The 15,791-nt window shown below is 42.8% G+C and overlaps 1 protein-coding gene across 2 annotated transcripts in view; it reads left to right on the top strand.

The window, feature by feature from the left end:
• The first annotated feature begins 523 nt into the window (after nt 1–523).
• The window catches only part of Cacnb4 (calcium voltage-gated channel auxiliary subunit beta 4), a 246,846-nt gene continuing 231,578 nt past the window's right edge, over nt 524–15,791 (top strand). The window contains exons 1-2 of one of the 2 annotated variants that reach the window (XM_047544605.1): nt 524–683; nt 1,200–1,283. In XM_047544605.1, the coding sequence (XP_047400561.1) occupies nt 624–683; nt 1,200–1,283 (144 nt within the window). In that variant the 5' untranslated portion in view covers nt 524–623. Of the gene's footprint in view, nt 684–867; nt 974–1,199; nt 1,284–15,791 lie in introns of those variants that run through there. The other variant, XM_047544606.1, reaches the window with a different exon arrangement.

Below are 15,791 nucleotides of genomic sequence, written 5' to 3'. Positions count from 1 at the left end.
CGGTTCTGGGGCTAGAGTTGCCAAAACAATACAAAAACGGACAAAAGGCAAACCACAAAATCCCGTGCCTTACCACGGTGGGCAAATAAGTGAAGCCGCTGAGAGAAGGTTCGGCCCTTGCCCTTTTAAATTTCTAGTGCAGGGACACCACATACACATACACACACTCGCCGCCCGGCTCTTCCCACTCCCCGCCACACTGCACCAGCTCCTTTCCCCAAGTCCTGATTCATGAACCGTGCCACCTTTGTCTCATTTTAAACTGTGCAGACTATTTTAATCCTCCCACCCCCATCCCAGATTTTCCCCTCCCTTCATCCTCTGGAAAGCTCTGAGGTAGAGCGCTCGCTGGGTGGGAGAGCGCTTCTCCCAAACGGCTCGAGTAGGCGAGATCGGGAGAAGCCCCCTCCCTGGGACCCCGCTGCGGGCTCGGGGGAAGCGCCTCGGTCCCTTTAAGGTGCCGTGCTCCCCGAAGTGCGGGCAGGCAGCCCGGGAGCCGGCGCGGGTCCAGGAGCCGGGTGGGGAAGTCCTGTCGCCCTCCCCCTCCGCCCGCATCCCGGCCTCCGGGGGCTGCCGGCCCTCCGCCCACCGCGCACGGGCGGGCCATGCGGCGGCTCTGAACCATGTCCTCCTCCTACGCCAAGAACGGTACCGCGGACGGGCCGCACTCCCCCACCTCTCAGGTACCGCCCCCTCCTCCTCCTCCCCACCGCCTCTGCCACTCGAGAGCGCCCCGCCTTTGTGCCGGGAGTGCGGGGCCCCGGGTCCGGGAGTCGGCGGCCCGGCACCCCCACCCCTCCTCCGCGTCTCTCTCCTCCCGCTCCTCCTCTTTCTCCTCCTTCTTCTTTTCCTCCTCCTCCTCCTCCTCGCCCTCGTCTGGGTCTCTGCGCTCCCGCTCCGGAGCCCGCAGTCTCCCCCAGCCTATGCCGGGGACTCGGACCCCGCACCTTGCGAGTCTTTGTTAATGGATGTGGTGGGTGCTCGCGGGCTGCTCTTCTCGGGAATCTTTTCAGCCGTCGAGGCTTGGAGTGGGTGGGAGGGAGCGTGGGCTGCATTTGGGAGAAGCGGAGGAGACATGGGTGCGGGCTCTGGGGGACCCCAGGGTGCTGGTCCGGAGGTGGACTCTAGCCGGGGGTGGTCGCCCGGCTCCACGCTGCGTTCCTCACTGGCTTCTCTCTGGCCCCGTGTGTCGAGTTCAGGTGGCCCGAGGCACCACGACCCGGAGGAGCAGGTTGAAAAGATCCGATGGCAGTACCACTTCGACCAGCTTCATCCTCAGACAGGTAGGAGGCAGCGGCGACACGGGAGCGGGGTGGGGAGGAGGCCGAGCGCGCAGCGCTGGAGTCCTGGAGCAGAGCGCTACTCCCGTGTGCGGGAGCCGCAAGTCCGGTCCCCGCGCGCGCCTCTTCGGGCTCTGTCCCTTTCCCGCTAGCTTCGGCTCCTGAAGTCTTTGAATTCAGGCGTCCTCATCACTGCGCGCGCCTTTTGGGGCCCAGTCCATTTCCCTGTATCCGGGGCTCCAGGTGTTCGGGTCCAGATGTGTCTTCGTAGCTCCGGGAAGTTAGTTCGTACTTGTGGACACAGGTCAGCGGGAACAGAACATTGGTCAGGGACATTGCGTTTAAGAGCTAGAAATGTATCTGGTTGCACCTTCAGTGTGTGGGAGAAACATCTTTAAGGAGTGTAACTCGATTTTGTGTACTCAGATTTGGAGAGCTGTGGACCTGGTTTGATTCGCGGTGAGAGATAGGTGGTTTCTCCTATTTTTATCCTATTTTGAATACTCTTCTCTGCCTAGTTTTTGGGAGAGATCTCCAAGCTCTGCTCAAAAGAAAGACCTTGAGCAGAAAGTTTGGTTTCCCTTTGGGACCACATCTTTGATTCGTTTAATTAGAAAAGGACCGCCGTATCTGGTTAAACCTAAAATGAGCGGAGGCGGGCCAACTCAGTCCCAGGGTCTCAGTGGAACTACACTCTGTTTGCTTTCTTTGTACTTGCTTTCTTCTGTTTGAGTCTAGTTCGAGTTGTTTGAGCTGAGGGTCGTTGGTAATGCTTGATTCTTAGGTGCCTTTTTCCACCCAACACAGGACATTGGTCCTCAATTTTCGTACTGTCCATGTGCTGTAAATGAAAACATCCCTAGCTGCTGGGTGCTAGAAATATCATGCAAAAGTAAGTCACCTTGATCTCTCTTTGGAGCAGAAAATGTTGGGTTGTGTGTTTGGGCTTGAGTTGGGAAGACTGATCACTAGCCTGGACGCTTTTATCCCAGGTACTGCTGTGGGTTGCTGGAGTGACCTTGAGAAGTTCTTTTCCCTCTAGGTCACTCGGAACATTGTGTAATGTGTATCTAACTTGTGATGATAGCTGTGGTATTTCTTTCCTGATTATCATCAAATTCAACAGATTTTCAACCTAGAATGGGCCTCCTTAGAATAAAAATTGTACTCCATCCTCTTCTGAAGGGTCTATAAATCATGTTTGGATATTTGCAGAATTTTACTTTCTGCAGAAACAGAAAGTATTATTACTACTCTTTAATTCAGTGAACACTAAGCGTGTTCATTATTCAGATACACTTTGGATTCTGAATTCATCTAAAAGTATGTTCTTTGCTTTTTGCAATTGCTTAGACTATTTATGTATTTGATAAGGTAAAGACATTGTTCATCTTTAGAATTTTTTTGAGTTATGCAACTGTTTGAGGTCTTGCAGATGTTTATTTTGTAGGTGCCTATTTTTGGTAGTGCTCTATTGTTGCAGATTCTTGGAAATACTAATTATATAGCAGTGCATTCTATGAGCTATTTATCTAAAACTTTTCAGTTCATCTACACCATCACTGCACTAATGCTTTCGTCTTCAAAGCACAAATAAAACAACATTTTCTCTAATATTTTTATTCTTTCCTCTACTAATGTCAATAAGTGATTGAGATAACGTATGCATAAGCTCTTGTAAAGTGTGTTGCTATGTATTGTCTTAAAAACCTAAAAAGTATTGCAAGAGTAATTTTGGGAGCAATTTGGACCTGTGTAGGCCTTAAGAATAAATATATTTCATAGATCTTTCTGAAACTGGGATTTATCAAGTTGATAAAATGGTCTAATTTAAATTTGAGTTACTTGTAATAATATTATATACACAATCTTCCTATTTTGGCACAAAAATAATACCTAATTTTTTGAGCACTTTACAGCTCACACTGAGTATCCTACACATGATCTTATTTAAATGGCACCATACAGATTTATCTAATGGCTATACTTCAAAAAACTGAATGATAATATGGGACATTGTAAATGAAATTTAACAGTATGCTTGGAATAAAATTGTGCAGTTCGCACCCAAATGTCAAAAAATATTTTTTTTAAAAAACACAACAGCAGTTTAAGTTAATAGAGCCTCATTATTTATAGAATGACCAGTGATTTATTGGCATTTAAGTTCTTGAAATGTTGAAGTGTTGGAATTTTGGGTGATATTTCACAGTCTGTTCAGTGCCTTCACACTGGAAGAAGATGGTGGGGATACTAATAAAAATAATGCTGCTCATTTCTTTGTCATGTCATTTTCAAAGATATGGAGGAAAAGTTTTCACTAAAAAAAAAAATCCATGTGTCACATCAGATGAGGAACACTGACTGATGGGGAGCAGAGGGCATTTGGCAAACTTAATAAAATACTGTTCCTTGAGCTGGTAAATGAGTTTCATTGCTTGTGTGTGCTGTGCATACATGTGTGCACACAAACACATGCACTCATTTGAGTTGGCCTGAAAACAAGCAGACTGAGAGCCTGCCTCCACACTGAGGGCTGCTCACAAAGTCCCTCAGGCATCTTTGACCTTGTTTCCTGGTCTACTAGATTGCTGGCTTCCACTATTTAAGAGGGATGGAGGTTTTGGAATGAATCCAGAGAGCAAGTAATGGCTTTTTTGAGGAAAGGTGACAAGATTAAATATTTTGCCACTGAAAGGAGAGAAAACTAGGGGTGACCCAGAAATCATCTTCAAAGTGTACACAAAAGCATTCTTTGAAAATGTGATGGAGTGCTCTTGTTCTTCATTGAGGATGGAACTCAAGAATTGGCTAAAATTAGAAAGGAATGATGTTTTACAGCAAGACGCTGCTAAGAATATTGCTCTCGTTGAAATGGCTTTTCACATGTGGCCATAGAATTTTCCTCCAGGAATTCCTTCTGACAGGTTATTTGTGAATGGATCATTTATTCATCTTTTGTGTTTTTAGGAAGCACTTAAATATTTGCTGTGTGCCCAGCACTGTGTTAGGTATCATGAGAGAAGAATATCAAGATGAATGAGGCTCATCTTCTGTACACAAAAAATATTTTATAGCCTAGTTATGGAGGTGGAGATGTATGCAAATAGTATAGTGAAATGTAACAAGGAGGTGGTCACAGTAACTGTGTACACTGAGTACTGAAATACCCATGGGTGTCACTGTATATGCAGTGTATATTATGGAGTACTCCAGGTTAGTCCTCTTCCCACTGGGGTTTGAAGAGAAAATCTGATCAAAGTGGGATTTGTTTGTTGAGCTCTTCTTGTTAAGTCTGCCTTTATGAGGACTGTGTACTCTTCCATGCCTGGCCCCTATTTGCTTCCAGCTTCATCTTGAGCTATGATCTCTTGTATCTGTATAGAGCTTGAACACAACATTTTCCCTTTGCATGTGATGAGCCCTTTGTCTGGAGTACTCCTGCTATCTCCTTTACCTAGTTAAACTTTTACTCTTCCTTGAGATCTTGGAGTTTAGACTTCCCTTCGTTTTCTATCCTCCCTAATAAGGTCAGTTCCCCAATTAGGGGCTCCCAGAGTCATACTAGTTTTCAGTAGCACCATCACTGTGATAATTTAATGTGTACTTAGATTTCTCTGTTAATGTCTGTTTCTCCATCCAGATAATGAATTCCATGAGGGCAAAGACATGTCTGCATTTGACCTTCTTTGTGTCCCTAGCATTTAGCATAGTGTATGTTCAATAAATACTTATTTGAATGAATGAAGGAGTGAATATATGGAGGACTAACTTGACCTGTGTTAGGCATGAAGTTCTGCTCCAATATTAAATGCTTTATTCAATGGAAGAAATTGCTTCTTGACAAACCTCCCCCAAAACTTAGTAGTTTAAAACAACAATTTATTTCTGTGCACTGACCAGACAGTTTTGCTTCATATGATGTTATGTAGGCACTAAGATGTCTAGAAGGTCCAAAATAGCCTCATACATGTGGTTGGCAGTTGGTGCTGGCTGCTGGTTGAGAGCTCAGCTAGAGCTTTTGGCAGGGGGTTCAGTTTTCCTCCACCTGGGCTTCAGCGTGGCTGCCTGAGCTTCTTGATAATATGGTGGCTGGATTCCAAGCAGGAGCATCCCAAGATGCAAAGGCTGAAGCTGCAGCCCTCCTAAGCCTCAGTTGCAAAAGTGACATGACACCACTTTTCTTACATTCTCTTAAGTCAAAATCCATCTAAAGTCTTGCCCCATTTTAAGGGGAGAGAAAAGAGATTGTCTCTTGATGGAGTACTACAAGGTCATATTTCAAAAGAGCACGTGGGTAAAAATAAAATAAGAAATCAAATTCAGTGTTAATAGAACATTGCACATTGAGTAAATTAAAATATTATTCAATTTATATGACAAATTAAAGGAAAAATTTATATTCAATAGATGGCAAAAAAAGGCATTTGGCATTTGATAAATTTAAAACATTTTGTAAGGAGCTGGGTGTGGTGGTACATGCCTCTAGTCCCAGCTACTCAGGAAGCTGAAGCAGTAGGATCACTTATGCCCAGGAGTTCAAGACCAGCCTGGGCATCATAGTGAGACTCACCTAAAAAAAAAAAAAAAAATTAAATCTAATAAAAATTATCAACTAACATTTCACAGCAAAGAAAGAAAGAAACTAGAAACAAGAAACTAGAAACGACTTTTGTATTCAGCAATCAGTAAGTGTTTAAATAACAGTATATCTACAGAGTACTATCTGGCCTTTAAATAAAAACATAAAGTAGGTATGAATATAATGATATGGAAATACATTTCAGACATTCACTTGAAATATGATCAAGCGAAAAAAAAACAAGTTATAGAATAATATGTAATAAACTTCCATTAAAAGAAAAACTTGTGGGATGGAAGAGATGATTACAGCTGTCTTTGGAACCATCCACCTTAGAGCAAGAAACCTAGTGTTTTTTAAGGTATGCTAATCGGATGATCCTTACAATAATTCAGTGAGCCCACATTGTATTCAGAGATCTAAACCATTCAGATTCTAAGTTAAGAGTATAATAAAATAAGTAGACAAATTCTTTGGATTATAATTTGAGCACTGGATATAGACACGTTTCTCTGATGAAATGCAAATTCATCAACAGAAGGTATCTGCCTTGTGCCTAGCTCTAAGAATAATCATATGCCTGGAGGCATGTATATATGCAAAATTTATCCATAAACATAGAATCACAGAATTTTAGAACAGGAAGAGATTGCAAAAAGAAAATACTTCAATTTCTTCTTTTCAGATAAATAAAACATAGGACCAAGAACATAAAGATCACATCAATGGGTAGTGGTGGAACTAACACAGATGACCCTGACTCACATGTTATTTTCTCATCACAGCACACTTATCCCTGAATAATCAAGATGCACAAACTCACAGAGATGTAGGTACATTAGAGGACATAGGAGTTTATTCCTCTTAAATCTGGAAAGTGCTCTTAATCTGTGTTGTGAAGAACAGAGCATCAGTTGGAGAATCTGGAGACTATGGTTTCTTCCTAATTCCATCATGGATAACATTTTTTGTTTGCATGGTTCACAATTCATGTTCAATCCTTTATTTATTTGTTTGTATATTTCCTTACTTAACTCGTAGTTGTGTTAGTCTAAGTAGTTTAATAAAACTGCTTGAGTTTTTACATCTGTGGACATGGACAGGTGATGATATCTTAGAAGCTAGACCCATAACTCAGCCACAGCAGGAAGCCACCATCACCTTTAGGGTAGAAGAACAAGGGGAGGAAACTGTTTTAGGGTTCAGTGGCCAGAGTCACCTGGCAAGAGCTAGAACCATAGGGATCCCATTTGGTGGGAGCTAGAGACATGGAATAGATGCAGCATCTGTTGAAGCAGCCACTTGAGGTAGACAGAATGGGGAGAACTCCCTTGCTTCTCCTTCTCCCACCCTCTAATCTTGGGCTATGACTGGCCTGGGAGCCAGGAGACCTGGGAGCCTGGGAAGCAGCCTGTGGCATTGGCCCCCTGAGTTAGAAAGCTGCCTGGAGAAGGGCAGGAGTGCATCTGAGGGTGATGGGCCAGGACCAGCACAACCGTCGTTGTATTTTAGAGACTGTAGGGTGACAATAACGAATGTTTTCATCAGCCAAGTTGGCAGTTTTTATTGCTCTGTGAGTGGAACTCCTTTGCTGAATGGTATGGTCCAGTTACAATGTACTTTAAAGAAAGTTCATACTTCCTATGTAAATTTTTTTGTGGAGTGATCCTTTCCAAACAGATCTGATAGAGCAAGAAAGAACTCTGTCTCTCCTGGTGAACTGTGCTTTATTCTTCCTTTCGGACTTGAATAAGTTGAACTGAATTTACAAAATTCACTGCTGAGAAATATGATTACTGGGCAGCTAACCAGTGAAACAGTCATTTTTGCTTATCTCTAATGGTCTCTGTTCTTGGCTCAGAGTTCCCAAAATTTCACTTCTATAGAATAAACAACTATTTATCCTTCAGTTTATAGTGATAAAGTTTTATTGAAACTTAAATTCTGATTCAAGTTTTCATCTTTCTAGGAAGCTGTGTGGAAACCTAAGCTATAAATGGTTGACTTTGCCTGGATCCTCCCCTTCATTACTCCACCTGCCACCCCAGTGTCACCCCTGGGTTTCAAGGAACCCAAGCTACTATTCCATCCAGGCAAAAAAGGAAGGTCAGAGCTGAAGAGAATGTCAGTAGTCAAACCGTGGGGTGTGGCTACTTGTAGAAACCATCTCTCCACTCCTGGTGAGACTACTAACTTATTGGATTTCCCTGGGCCAGTGGAGTCTGGATGTGGCCTCTTCTCTGGGTGTGGTGGTGGCATCATCCAAGCTCATCCTCTTCCTCAGAGTCCAACCCTTTCTTGATCTCATTTCAGAAGCTCAAACACAGAATAAAGCGTAAATCCTAGCCAGGGGTTGCCGCTTGCCCCTAATGCAGATCCACTGAAGGCTAGGAACCGCCTACAGATGTGTGGGGAGTGGGCTGCAGGCCCCATTCTGCTCTGTAGCTTTCAGACCTCTGCATGCTTTCTAGCAACATTTTGGAGCAGAGTGCTTCCTTTACTTGCCCTTGACTGGAGCTTCTTTCCCCATCTGACTTTATTTGCTGAGAATGGGTTATGGGCTCTCAAAACCATCAGTCCTCTGAGTCAGTCCTTCAGTGCTGAGCTTCTGGACTCCTCGCTTCCTCCTTTGGATCCAGTGTGTTACACAAGTCTTCCCTCTGTGGGCCATGGCATGACAAAGCTTGCAGCCATCCCCAGGCATACACTCTGTCTAATACCTGTCCAGATTCTAAGACATCGAATTGATAAGTCTGAAGTAGGGCCGCACTGTTCTTCCCCACAAGCCCCCATAAAAACACATTCTGCTTTAAATAGTTGGTATTGTCCAACCTTCATGCACTTATATGCCCTCCCACTTCATGAACCAGCAAAATAAGGAGGGGGAGTGCAGTGCTCTTCCTTCTAGAAGAGCGTAAGTTCGGAATTTGACTACACAGAAACACATCAGGAATCTCACATGGATTTAACCATGATTCTGGAGGAAGGCAGATGGATGCTTAGGAGAGGTAGGACTGCATGGAGTCAGCTCTTCATCACAATAGCAAATACTTGAGTTAACTTATAAAGAGGAAGGTTTGTTTTGGCTCATAATTTCAGAGATTCCATGGTGGGTTGGCCCCATGAATTTTAGGCCTGTGGGGAGGGAATGCATGTTGGGAGTGTGTGGAGGAGCAAAACTGCTCACCTCATGGCCATGATACAAAAAGAGGGGAAGAGGAAAGGGCTGGGGTCCCACTATCCTCTTCAAGGGCATGTCCCCAGTGACTTAAAGACTTCATGCTTGGCCCACTATTTTAAGGGTGTACCACCTCTCAATAGTGCTACCCTGGGGATCAAGGCTTGAACACATGGACCTTTGGACACTTACCCAAACTGTGACAGACCAGAAAAAGAAGCCAGAATTCATAAGAAGGCTAAATCATACACTCAATTTTAAGGGAGGAGTTTTGTTGCTTTCAAGTAACAATGATGACAAGCTGTGTGCTATGGCAGCCTGCTTTCAGAATAGATAAGGCTGATGTAGTATTGACACTTGGCTTGAATATAAACAGTGCTTTGGAATTTCTTGAGGAGAGTTCTCATTTTTACTAGAGTAAACATGTTCCTCTTTAAACTTTCCCATTTTCTGTAGCACAAGTTTTCTTATTACACATGTGAATAGAGTAGGGGTGAATACTTGAATCTGAAGGACTGACATTCAGCATTTGTAGCATTTTTACTTTTTGTTCTGAAGGCATTAATTAGGTAGGGGCTGTAAAACTTATTCGACAACTACTGAATCTTCCTGATCATTTCATTTGGAAGACAAATTGTCTATTTCTCATTTTATATTCTTTGCTGTTGGTGGATATTTCTTTCTCCAGGGCTACAGTTTAATTACTTTAGCAATATTTGTTTTCAGAGGAAGTATTTTATAAACATGAACTTCAAGAGAATATGCATTTTTCTGGTTGGCAGAATCACTAGAAGTGGTAAAGTTTCCTAGTGTTAACTGTGTCCATATATTATGATAGCATTTTAAAACTCCTTACGGGAAAATTTTTAGTAGTTTCTTTTTTTCAATACATGGAAAACCCAATAGCAATGGAAATGTACAGCACCTTGTCTGGATAATTTATCATTCCTTCTGTTATCTTTTCAAATGACCCAGTGGTATCATTAACAACCTAAATGGTTCAGAATCAAACAGGTGGGTAAAATGACCATGTCATGGCTAGGATGCTCCACAGTCACTGCTTTTTTAATTTGGCCTCTTTATAAGTCCGTGTGTGCGCGCGCGTGTGTGTGTGTTGAGCAGAAAGACAGAAGGCATTTTCTCAGGAATTTAGAGGCCATTTTCTGTTATCACAAAATCTAGCATTTTCATCACCTAAATTGAAATTTTGTTTCTGTTAGCTGTTGTTCCCCATCCTCTCCCTCACCCCCTAGCTCTAGGCAGCTACTAATCTACTCTCTGTTTCTATGTATTTGTCTATTCTAGATCTTTCCTATAAATAGAATCATACAATAACGTGGTCTTTTGTGATTGGTCGCAGTTTTCACTAACACATTCTCTACACCAGCCCATGGGGTTTCAGTGGCCACCCTGGGTCTAAATGTGAAGATGTTGGCTTGTATTTGGAAATGGACTTACCTTTCCTTAAATTAATGTCCATCAGATCTATTCAAGTTGTGGCGTTGAACAGGGTGGGTCCTGTGCATATTTATTAGGAACCACAGTCTTGGGTCATAGAACTGAAGAATTCTTTTGGCAAAACTGTATGACCTGTGTGGAAATCAAACCCCTGACCCTGGCCTCCTTGTCATTAGTGGCACCCACCTATAGACAGTGTTTATATAATAGGATATCATTGAAATAATTAAAAGAAAAGTGTCTGAGTAATAGAAATGGTTATTGCCATCATTTTCAATAGATTTTAGTCATAGAAATGTCTTGGGTAATTCAAAATGCTTCTTATATTTTATCTAGGTGCTCATAATAATGTAGCTTTGGTAATTATAATATTTCTTTTTTGAGAAATACAATTAAGGAGAAAGCAGAGTACTTGAGTCCCAAGCTAAGTACAATATTTATGGGAATTATTGAGTATATAAAACTGTACTCTCTATGTGGCAGGTGCTGCTCAATTATATTTGAGCACTTCCCTGGGGGACAAAAGTCAATTATCAACACAGTCATTTAGGAGAGAAATAGGTCAGCTGCAAACATTCTTTGCTAATTTCAGAAAGCTGGAGGGTTGATTTAGTTTGGGGATGTTTGATTCTTTGGTCTCTATGTTGAGGACTCTGGTAGAGAAGGCTCAGTTTTTCATTTGGTATTGTCATATTCCTTTACCATAATACAATATCAAGTTTCTTTTGATGATGTAAAATGAAAATTAAACCATATACGTTTTTTTAAAAATGACAACAAATCATCATTGTAAGAGTAATGTGTGCCAGAAGTATTATTATAACTGTTATTTCTAAATTAGTAGAGATGCTCAAAAAATGTCTTATTTTCAAGTATTTCATTTACTAGTTCTACATAAAGGTAAAGAGTATTAATTGTTTAAAAAAAGCAAGGACATTGGTGTGTTTTTAAACATATTCTGTGTTATAATAAGCATAACATAAAAATTTCCATTTTAACCCTTTTTAAGTATACAGTTAAGTGGTATTAAGTACATTCACAGGTGCTTTTTTGTTTTAGTCTTAATGGGTGTGGAAGGTAATTTAAAAAGACAGGGAAAACTTACCCATATCTTACTAATAAAAAGGCTTAAAACATCCACCATGGGGCTGGGGAGATAGCTCAGTTGGTAGAGTGCTTGCCTTGCAAGCACAAGGCCCTGGGTTCGATCCCCAGCACCCAAAAAAAAAATATCCACCATTATCCAGGCCTCCACCACCTCTCTGGCTTTGGTCAAAGCAACAAGACCAACAAAAAAAACCAACCCTTGAACTGCTTCACCACGGTGTGGGTTCCACAATCAAGAAGGGACCAAGTCCTAGACCATTCAGGGTGGGAATGGGAAAGTAGGAATGGGAGGGGAGACTCCTGGGGGAGACCCCTGCCCCCAAATACCTGTTTTCACATGCTGATTGTTTTCCTTTTTCCTTTTCTGTCTGAAATTTGAATAGTTTCAAGATGATTGGGTTAATGAGCAGCCTATTTAAAAATTATAAAGGTTCCCAGGAGTCTTAGGAGGCTCTTCTCATTCATACATTATTGCTTCCAAGTATGCTCATGTTATCCTCTTTATTCCACCCCCCCCCATGTTATCCTCTTTAAAAACCCCATCACAACAAAACCTGCAACTCCCAAACACATGTCCTGACCTCTCTTCCTTTTTACACAGTGTCCCCCCTCAGTCTCCTCTGCTTCTCCTGCTTCTAGGGCAACCACAGTATCAGAGTTGGACTCAGTCCCTGATGTCTTGCCTCCACTCTCTCCACCCTGCCATTCCTTTTCCTAAAAAGGGTCTCCCTGTTTTCCCTCGATAATATGATCCCTTCGTCTGTCAAAATCCTCTGGAATCTCCTCCTCCATGAGACCCATTCATATGGCGCTTCTCAGTCATGGCCCCAACACTGTTCTGACTATTCACTCGTTAAATCCTCCTTTGTGTCTTCCACATGTCCCTGGGCCCTGCAAGGCTGCAGGTCCACACTGGCATCGTTGCTGATGTACATGTGGAACAGGAGGGAGAAGGAACAGAGGAATTGTAACCTGTCCACATCAACAATCACATTTTACTTGTTCACCTGTTCTGTATGGAGACATAGGACCTTTGTTATGATTTGGATATGAGGTGTCCCCACAAAGCTCCTGTTAATTCCTGCAGGAATATCCATAGGTAAAGTGATTGGAATGTGAGAGCTGTCACCTGATCAGTCTATCCTAGTTTGAAAGAACTGACTGGGTGGTAACTATAGGCTGGTGGGATGTGACTGAAGGAGGTGGGTCACTGGGGGTGCCCTGAAAGGGTACATCTTCTCTGCAGCCCCTTCCTACCCCTGCTTCCTGACCCTGCTTTCTGAGTTGAGCAGCTTTCCTCTGTTGGGCCCTTCTCCCAAGATGTGCTGCTTTACCTTGGGTCCAGAGCAGTGGAGTTTATGGACTGACATCTGAAACCACCAACCCCAAATAAACTTTTCCTCCTCTAGGTTGTTCTTGTTGGGTAATTTTGATCACAGCGAGGCATAGTTGACTGAAACATACCTTGCCCCCTGATGTCTTTTCTGTGAGCCCAGGTGGTACTTCTGCGTGCTCAGAGCACTATCCCCTCATTGATGTCTGCTGCCAAAGCTTTGAGGGAGGCTCTGTTGCAGTGGTTGGTCTTCCCCTGAGAGACCACTATGACTTCCTTCTAACTTAGTTGCTGTTTCTCAGCTCCATACTCTTTGACGTCTCTAGAGAAGCTGTGTTCCAGACTTCAACTCTAGGTCATACGCTTTCCCCAGGGCCCTCAAGAGCCATTTCTTTTGCCCCACATCTCCCAGAGTTCCTTTTAAGACCAGCTTCTGCAGCTTTGGCCTGCATCTCTCTGTAGGGTTCCCCTTAGGGAGGAGACATTATTCTGCCTTTGCTCAGAATGTGCACAAAACTTGCCCCTAGTGGTGACTGCCCCACTGATGCATGTCAGCCTGCACACATTGCTAGAGAAGTTGACGATCTTTGCATCCCCTTTTAGGCTTGGCTGCTACATACTGATAATACCTTATGTATTTTACTTTATGCATTTGCACATGTGGTGGGGACAGGGTTGGGTAGTAGAAGAAGAAAAAATGGAGAGAGAAAGGTGATATTGGGGCCTGGATAGGGTAACAGAATAGGGTCCTTGGGACAGAAGGCAGGCACTGGAAGACTGGGGAGAAAAAGACAGTGGTTGGTGGGAGAAAGTTTAAGAAAAGGAAGTGACTGGAGATCAAACTTGGTCTATTTCAAACTTTATTTTGGAACTGCATCTGTTAGGAATCTTCCATTTGTACGCAAAGTTGGACAATCCTAGAGATTAGGCCGAGGTTGGCTCTGCCCTGGCGGAGGATGGGGAGGACAAACACTCTCAGGGAGAGGGACCCAGGCAGGAGGGTGGGAAGTTTGGCTTCTCCTTCCCCGGGTACCCAGCATTTCAATCTCCTCATGGATTTTTAAAAATTATAGTAAAATGCATATACTACAAAATTTACCACCCTTACCATTTTTTTAGACAGTTCAGTGACAGTAAAATACATTCACGTGACTGTGCTACCACTTCTACCACCATCAATTCTAAATAGAATTTCGTAGGTTAAATTGATAGCTGGAATTTCTTTTGTAAGTTTTTTAATGAGAAAATATGCGTGGAGTTTCAACTAAACTGCGAACTTCTGGGGACACCACACATGTATTGACATGGGGTTACTACCTGAATTAATATTTCTCAGGCCTCCATTTACCTTTCTGCAAAATTAGAGTGATAGTGGGGTGGGCTAGGTGACCTCCAAGGTTCCATTGAGCTCTACTACACAGAACTCATTAACTTTAGTAGAAAACACTGTATTCTGTAGCATAGGGGTGGAATGACTTGATACCTTTCCTCGCCCATCATAAGGGTCATGACTGACATTTCTATAACAAAATACAGGTTAATAAGAGAAAAGCATAGCAGATTTATCTAATCGAAGTTTTACATGACTCAGGAGACTTCAGAAATGAAGGCCCAAAGGTCCAGGTAAGACTATTTCTTATACATTTTAAATTTTTAATTTTTTGGCACCCAGGGGTACTTTACCTCTGAGCTCTACCCCCAGCCCTTGTAATTTTTTTATTTTGAGACAGGATCTCACTAAGTTGCCTGGGCTGTTCTCCAACTTGGGGTTCTCCTGCCTCAGCCTCCAGAGTTGCTGAGCTTACAGTCATGTGCCACCATGCCCTGCAAGACTGTTTGTATGAAGATTAGTCATCTGTGTGGAACTGTGGTTGGACAAAAGGGCATAATCTAATGTAATAGATCAAGTCGGGAATCCTGGAAAGCCCTTGCTAATTCTTCTTGGCCTCTCTGTAGCATTCCTTCTCTTGGATATGGGGCAGGACCCATCTGAAAGGAGGGTCTTGAGAGGAGAAGGGAGAGAATAACCTTTCTAGGTTTCATGGTTTGTGTGGGGAGAAGGCTTCTAGGTTCTGTGACCTACCTCAGCAAAGAGGAATTTTGGTTTCTGTGACTCACTACAGGGGAAAAAAGGGGTAAGAGACAGGAGGGTATAGAAAGTCAGAGAGACTTTGCTTCCAAGGCCTTCTAGACTCCTATAGTTCCAGGTTTGCAGTATGGCAAAGCACCATATTTTGGGGTACGATGTTCTGAGTCCCAATAGTAGCTTCTGCAGAAAGCTTGTATCACTTAGCTTCTGGGATGAACTTACAAACATAGGGTCCTTTAATACCTTGCAAACTTTAGATGAGGACATTCTTTTGTAATGTAGCAAGGAGATGATATGGAGAAGTTTATAGGAGGAGAGATAATTTGGGATAAGCTGGAATTTATAACCCTTTTAAGCATATGCATGAGGCATGAAAGGATGTACAAAGAAGAGAGTGGGTTGTCAAGACTGAAGTATTTAGTGAGGTGGTTCTCAGATATGCATCCTGGAAGCTATTAAGAGGAAGTCTGCTGAGGAGTAGGGTAGCTCCTGCTATTACGATTATTACAGCCTCAGGAAGAGCAGCTATCTAATGGGGCTTTAAATCTGTAATAAAGAACAACAAAAGTTGCCATATTGTAACTTTGCTGAAGGTGAGTGGAACCACAAGATTGATTGTCCTCATTTGAAAACGCTGCATTAGGAGCTTTCGATACTGACTTTCCTGCATCTCTTGTTTCTCAGGGGCCTGACATTTGAATACATAGTTCATCATGGTTTCCTATTTTCCAATAAATGAGGCAGAGATTTCTATTTTTAAGTGA

The sequence above is a fragment of the Sciurus carolinensis genome, chromosome 3 (genome assembly GCF_902686445.1).
Source record: "Sciurus carolinensis chromosome 3, mSciCar1.2, whole genome shotgun sequence".
Classification (NCBI taxonomy): Eukaryota; Metazoa; Chordata; class Mammalia; order Rodentia; family Sciuridae; genus Sciurus; species Sciurus carolinensis.
Note: the sequence above shows the minus strand (reverse complement) of the source record. Positions and strands in the feature narration are given on the sequence as shown.